The sequence below is a fragment of the Mycteria americana genome, chromosome 14, assembly GCF_035582795.1.
Source record: "Mycteria americana isolate JAX WOST 10 ecotype Jacksonville Zoo and Gardens chromosome 14, USCA_MyAme_1.0, whole genome shotgun sequence".
Taxonomy (NCBI): Eukaryota; Metazoa; Chordata; class Aves; order Ciconiiformes; family Ciconiidae; genus Mycteria; species Mycteria americana.
In genome coordinates this window covers 1,949,211-1,956,329 of record NC_134378.1, presented here as the reverse complement: position 1 = coordinate 1,956,329, position 7,119 = coordinate 1,949,211, and the positions used below count along the sequence as shown (strand labels likewise).

General features: G+C 57.6%; 1 protein-coding gene across 1 annotated transcript; it reads left to right on the top strand.

The window, feature by feature from the left end:
* Positions 1-2,741: 2,741 nt before the first annotated feature.
* On the top strand, positions 2,742-5,157 carry LOC142416975 (osteoclast-associated immunoglobulin-like receptor). Its single transcript, XM_075517194.1, has 5 exons — positions 2,742-3,059; positions 3,150-3,185; positions 3,387-3,656; positions 3,900-4,184; positions 4,873-5,157. The coding sequence occupies exons 1-5, from the start codon at positions 3,026-3,028 to the stop codon at positions 4,995-4,997; spliced, it is 750 nt and encodes a 249-aa protein (XP_075373309.1). The 5' UTR covers positions 2,742-3,025; the 3' UTR covers positions 4,998-5,157.
* Positions 5,158-7,119: the final 1,962 nt, after the last annotated feature.

Here is a 7,119-nt window from a genome sequence, read left to right as displayed (position 1 = left end):
CAAGCTCTTCATCCCCATGATCCTCAGAGCTGTGGTGGGACTGGGGACAGCCATGAGCATGCGCTACACGTGCCAGTGCTGGGATGTGATGTTCCTCCTCTGCAGGGATGGAGATGGGGCCCCCCAGCAGGGCCAGGACCCACCGGCCAGCCAGGTGGACAGTGGGCCACATGCCTGCTGCTGCACCAGAAGGATGGAGCCAGCTGCCCCACTGCAGTCCAATGGCCCCTAGAACTGGCGATTGTTACGTTATGTGACAAAAAGCTCACCTGCAGGCACACGGAGCATAGATGAACCACGGCAGGTGAGGGTGTAACTGCTCAGCAATGGTACTTTGTGACCAAGGAATGATCAGGCATGGAAGGTGAGGATGCCCAACTGCAGAAAGGGTTAAACTGGCTGGGAGCAGGAATGCCAGGGACATTGACTCCTGTCAGGGAGTGAAATTTCCCTTGCTGATGAGGTAAGAAGTGCAGCAGCCTTGTCGTGTAGCCACTGTGCAATGCAACTGCTGAGGGGCCACCTTTGGCCCGTAGAGCTGGCGCTGGGGGATGAACCTGCGCTCACAGGATTGGTGCTGGTGCAAGTGTATGTAAGGAATTGGCTCGTGCCACATCTTTTCAGACTCCTTGTAGAACCGCTTATGGTGGTAGGACTCTGCCCGATGCATTGTTCATTAAAGCTTTTTAGATTTAAGCTCAAATTCGCCTCAAGGGGTACAATAAGGGGTACATCCTGATCAGCCAGAGCAGGATGAGGCTGTTGGTGCTGTTTGTTAGTGTGAGTGCTCTGTGTGCCTGTACTGCTCTGTGCGGCTGGCTGTATGCATGTGTGCATGCATGTGTTGTATAGGCGTGCCTGCGCGTCTGCCTGCTGGAAATACGCCACCGGCTCCGCAACTGGTTGGACCTGGGGGCATGGAGCTGTGGCAGCCTCGTCTCTCTCAGGCTGCTGGATGCAGCAACCCCTAACAGTGGTGACAGAGGGCAAAGCTCTTCCCATGGTCCCACGCCCTGGACTTGCACCCAGAGGTAGGTCTCCAGCTGGAGGATGTGAGAGAAGGCTCTGCAGGGGGGCCCCAGGAGTCCAACATGCCCATGGATGGGCCCCGGGGCAATGCCACCGGCTCTGTCCTGGACTGCGTCAGCCAGGGCAGAGCCAGCGGGTGAGCCAGGGGGTTGTTCTCTGCTGGGCACTGGTGAGGCCAGAGCAGTTTGGTGTCCCTCAGTCTGGCGTGGACAGTGGAGGCTGTTGAGATGAATGGGCCTGAAGGGAGGCTGTCCAAGGAGATGCCAAGAATTGGTCGAGCCTGGGAGACGCAAAGGGGGTTGGACGGGAGATGGGACCCATAGAGGTGCCCCAGAAAAGCAGAAGGCCACAGGGCACCTTGCTGCAAAACTTCTCCTACCCCACGATATCTCCAAGGGAGACCAAAAGGGCTGAAGGGGGAAGAAAGAGAAGGGCAGAGAGGGTCTAGGGGGGACCACAGCCGAGAGCCCTGGAGGAGTCCAGTGGCCGCTTTGCCTTTTCCCCCTAGATTACAGCCGTATAAACACCATCTGCCCAGCCCTGAGCCCTGCGGTTTTGTTCCTGCTGGGGCCAGTTGTGGCAGAGATTGTGCACAGAGGGGGGCAGGACGCGCCTGCCTGCAGCTTGCAGGAGGGCAGGGAGCTCCAGAGGCTGCAGCCTGCAGCAGTGTGGGATCCCTGGGCAGGCTGCCACCTGTCCTGCACAGCTGCAGTCCCACAACCCATCCTTTCCCTGCTCTCCTCGCTCCCACATCACCCAAAGGTGCAAGCACCTGCCCCTGTTTAATTAACCCTTCGTTATTGCCAAAGGGAAAGGGAGCTCTGTCTACACCACTGGCCAACCCACACTAGACGGCAGCTGAGGAGGCTGGAGGCCAAGCTCCAGGTGTGGTGGAAGTGAGCAGTTATTGGGAGTAAGGACCTTGCTGTTGCTCCAGCATAGGACTGGGGAGGCCTGGATGGATGAGAAATAGGGCCAACCCTGTGGGGTGGATCCAGACCTACAGGTAGGAGATATTGCTGTCCCTCCTCCAAGGAAAGACACTATAAGCCAGGTGGGACGAAACAGCCCCTGAGGAGGCCAAAAGGGAAGCCAAGTTACTCCCTTCCTATTCCACTCTGTGGAGCCACCAAACCCGCCCCGAAGCTGTGGGGAAGACCACAGCCTTGACGTAGGCTACGGCGGGACCCAGTGTCCTTTCCTCCTCCACCTGGTCTGCGCTGCAGCGGGGGGCACCACGCAGGGTTTCTGGGCATGACCAGGGGGCATGACATGGTGCAGAGGTCTTCCTGGACCTCGGTGAGAAAGGCCTGACAACAAATGGAGTAATAAAATACCTGTTTTAATGGCATAGAATAAAAAAGAGGAACATAGATCACAAGTAAATCTTACACCCTTTCAGATGCTGGGCACATCTCCACAGATGGGATTTGCGCAGCATGCCGGGGGAAAATCTATCCGGGGTCCATCAATGCTGCAGGAAAGTGGGGTGCCCTGCCTCCGAAGGGATGTAAGATTTACTCGCTATCTATAGCCCCCTTTTTATTCTGTCTTATTAAACCAGCTATTTTATGACACCGCTTGTTGGAGCTTTCTCACCAAGGTTCAGAAAGAGTCCAGCTGTCTCCTCCCCACCCTGGTTGCAGAACATCACCCTATTTCGCAAGGGCTGAGAGGAAGCCATTTCCCCATCAAGTGACCAGACACAAGAAAGAGAAACTAACAGACCCGATAGCTTCTCTCTTAAGGTGCACAGGATCCTAAGACCAAGTCGTCACGGATGCCAGCCCTGGGCAGGTGACTGGGACATTCTGGTTCCAGTTCAACCATCCCAGCCCTGCAATTGGAAACCTAAGCCGTGGGACAGAAAGTGGCTTGTGGCAACGAGGGCGTATCAGGACCCACAGGAAACCACCCAGCTGCTTAGTGCCTCTGGCCAACACCTTCCTCTGAAGAAGCCCTGCTTGAGCCGAGGACGGAGGGAGCCAAGAGGGACATGGTGCTGCCCGTGACCTATGTGCTAGCCTTCGGTGAGTGCCAGAAGCTGTGTGGTTTCCCAGAGAGGGACATGAGGCATCCAGAGCTTCTGCAGAGATGTTACACAGCTGTTTCTCTTGCAGGTGCTTGGCTGGTGGCACAGAGCAAGGCTACACCAAGTGAGTATCATAAGGAGGTAGATGGGGAGTTTGGACACATCTCTGGGCCCCCACCCATCTCCCAGGGCTCCTCCCCAGCCCCACAGAACAAACCTCGCCCTTGTGTGGAGATGGGGCCTGGAGCCAGCTCCAGGCTCACGGCAGGGCAGCCGGGCGCTGGGGACTCCCTGTCTGTCTGGCAGCATCTCTCTCCCTGTGCAGGTGCCCCCTCAATCTCCATCTTCCTGAAGCCACCTGGGGTGATCCCACCGGGAGGCTCCACCACCATCTGCTGCAGTTGCCAGCGTGACCGTGGGAACTTTGTGCTGTACAAGGATGGCCGCCAGCTGCGTACCCTGGAGCTGCGTGGCAGCAGGGCTGAGTTCTCCATCTCTAATGTCACCCAAAAGGACAGAGGTGCCTACAGCTGCCATTACCTGGATGGAGGCATTGTGCTGGCTCGCAGTGAAACCGTGGAAGTCATGGTGCAAGGTGAGGGATGTGCTGTCACCCCTTCACGTGGGGTCAGACGCCACATGGGCAGACCGGGATACAGGAAGCCACTTGGCTTCCCCGTCCACACGATGGGCAGGGTTTTTCCCCTCTTCCCTGGCTGAGGTGGGGACCATCTTCACCTCTGCCTGAGCCAGCTGGTGGGGTCATGGAGATCCCAGTGGCTCCCGGCAACATGTCAAAGCCCTGCACACCTTCTCATGCCCTCTCCTCTCCCCACAGAGTTCCATCTCCCCAAACCTGTCCTCTCTGTCCTGCCTGGGCATGAGGTGGCTGCAGGAGCTCACGTGATTTTCCGTTGCACCATCGCACACTCCATTTCTGCCTGCTTCCTGTACCTGGAAGGCCAGGTCAAAGTCCTTGACGTACTCTCAAAGGAACGAGATTATTTCAACATCTCCCGTGTGTATGAAGGCAATGGGGGCCGCTACAGCTGCCAGTGTTTCACCAGGAATACTTCGTTCAAATGGTCTGCTGTCAGCAATACCCTGGATTTGGTGGTGAGAGGTGAGACGTCTCCCCAGTCACATCCTCCCTGGTATCTGCCACATCCTGGGGGAACTAGAAAAGAAGATGTGGGGAAAGAAAGCAGCTGTAATAGGGGCCCAAGCAGAGGATTACAGCTTCCTTCAGATGTGTTGAGCCTTGCCAACTCCTCAGAGACCCTACAGACGAGCTATAGACCCTATAGACACAGGGTTGCTCGGCTACCAGTTGGGGGGCAAGGCTCAGGGGACACCTATGCCTGCACCTACCAGCCCCAGGGACAGTTGTATGTCTCGTCACAGCCCAGTGGCACCATCTGGCTGGCAGTGGCAGGTGAGGGCCAGCTCCATGTTCCCGTCCTCCTCCCTGTCTTTGGTGCCAGTGGGTGGGGTGACAGGTCAGACCGTGGGCAGGGGGTGTCCCGGGGGGCAGGGATGTGGGAGGTAGAGCGACAGGAGCCCTTGGGGCTCCCTATGAACTTCCCTCTATCCCCTTTGCTCCCTATGAACCTCCCTCTATCCCTCTTTAGCCCGGGAGCTCCCCAGTACGTCCCTTTGTCCACACGTGTCCGTTTGCCCTGGGAGCCCCATGCGTACCCCTTCCGTCCCCTTGGGTCCCCTGTTGCCCCCACGGGTCTCCTCCGGTCTGGGAGCTCCCGGGCGGCTCCTCCCAGGGGCCCGCAGTGACCGTCCCTTCCTGTCCCCTGCAGGTTACGCAGATTACACCTGGGTCAACGTGGCGCGCCTGGCCCTGGGGGCCGTGGTCCTGGTCCTGCTGGGGCTGATCATGGCCGAGGCCACGTGCAGCCGCAGGCGCAGGCCGGGGCCCCGCTAGGCCGGGGCGCAGCTCCCTCCGCCTCTGCGGGAGACACGGCCACGCTGCCCCAGCCGCCAGAGCCGGAGGGGCCAGCGCGCTCCCCGCACACAGAGCTCCCCGGGACTGGGCCCAGCCGGGGAACACGGATTCTCCTCCCGCACCTCACAGCGGGACAAATAAACCCTTCCTCCCCCCAGCTGCCTCCGGGAGTCACTCTGCGGGCCGGGCTCCGCGTGGCCGGGATGACCCCCGTGGCCGGGGGCCGGGCTCTGGGCTGGGGTGGGGCCCGGGGGCACAGCAGCCCCCCCCCCCGGTGTGTCCATGTGTCCGGTGTCCTTCTGTCCCCAGCAGGGACAAGCGCCTTTCCCCGAGGGAGGCAGCAGGGCTCAATAACCAGTCTCCACCTGCACAGACTTCCATTGCTCACATTCGTTTATTATTGTAAAACACTGACAAAACACATCACACCATGATCTATATATATAAATTTACTTTTATATGGATATAAATTTATATATATAGGACCTTTAAACCTCTGTATACTCAGGACACAAAGTTCCAGAATAGCTTCACTGGCTACAACAAAAGTATTTTTGTTATGAAAACACAAAGAGGAGGTGTGAATATCAAAAATGCAGAAAAAAGAAATTAAAAACGAGTGCAAAATGAATGAAAGTGCAAAAAAGCTTTTGTTATCATAATCACGCTCCTTCCAAAATATGCCCCCCTTTCCTCCCTCCACGGACGAGCGAGCCTCGGGCCCCAGAGGGAAGGGGTGGACTGGAGGAAGGGAGCTGGGCTGCAGCCCTTAGGTCCTTCCCTCTCCTCTGCACCGCCGGGCCCCCTCCCAGGGGTTAAGGAGTGAGGGAGAGAGGAGCAGAAGCGGCCAAGTCACATCCCTCTGACGGCTCCCTCCTCTTCTCCAGCACCCCCCATTGCACTCACGTCCCCAGATTTGCCTCCGCAGGCAGCAGCTGCCCTAGGGCCTCAACCCTCCTAGACAACTTGGGGGGTTTCTTTCTTTTCTAAAAGTGCTTGCGGTCGACATGGAAATCACTGGAGGAAGGCAGAGGCAGGCAGCTGTGCTCTGGCGAGGCGGGCATGGCCGCCCTCCTCGCTGAGCTTCAGGCTAGCTGCTCTCACAGAAACGGAGACCTTGGCCTCACACCGTCACGATGCTGCCCATTTCCACCTTCCTGAAAGGCTCCAACTGCTCCCATGCACCCGGAGTCACCTGTGGACCAGCCGCCCCAGAAGACACCCCGTGCCCTAGGCTGGAGCATGTGGTGGGACATCTCCCATGGCTCCAGCTAAGCGCTGCCAACACCATCTGCAGCAGCAGGGGCAGGAACGACAGGAGCACAGGCTTGGGGGCCTCCACTCAAGCTTGAAAAATTCTTCATTGACTTAAACATTTTGGCTGCAGTCACATCTCTCAGAAAGACCCCAGAGAGGAACCCGTGGGCCAGACTCAGCCCCTTGTCCTCTCTGGCTTCTTAGTGACACGGCAGTGGACATCCCTGTGAGGAGTTTGGTCAGGCAACAGGGGAAGGATGAAAAACTTTGGTGCTTCTGCCTTGGTCACAGCTGCTCTTGATGCTCCCTGAGGGGGGACTCCCAATCAATGCTTTGTGGAGATGGAGGACCTGCCAAGGCCAGGGGTGCAGCAAACCTTCCTTCTCCTGGCCTCCCTGCTGGGACCAGAGACAACTTCTGCTCATGGAGGACACATCACCCGAGACCCTGGGACCAAAGCCTGCTGCCTCCACAGCCACAGAGACCACCACATTAAAACAGCGACACACCAACAGCAGGGGAAATGGCGTCGTGGTACTTCCACAAGCACCCATCCACACGTACACACACAATGCTTTGGGTTTGGTTTGGTTTTGAAGGAAACAAGAAGAAGGTTATAAGTTCTAACAGTAAATAGCCCTTGACCACCAACAAACCCTGTAACTCTCTCAGCCAGATGAATCCAGAAGCTTTGTACCCAAACGGCTGAGCCAGCCCCTCTTGGCTGACGAACTGATGCTCAAGACAGCAGGTAAGTGTGCGCGACAGAGACCCTCACATCTCACATCACCCTTCCAGCGGGGCCGGTTTTCCTGGCAGCTGCTCCCTGCGCAGAGCTCAGACC

Excerpts from the sequence above, each read along its gene's own strand:
- LOC142416975 (XM_075517194.1), top strand. The coding sequence starts at position 3,026 with ATGGTGCTGCCCGTGACCTATGTGCTAGCCTTCG. Across the intron at positions 3,060-3,149 it reads GACCTATGTGCTAGCCTTCG|GTGCTTGGCTGGTGGCACAG; the intron begins GTGAGTGCCAGA and ends TTTCTCTTGCAG. Across the intron at positions 4,185-4,872 it reads CCTGGATTTGGTGGTGAGAG|GTTACGCAGATTACACCTGG; the intron begins GTGAGACGTCTC and ends TGTCCCCTGCAG.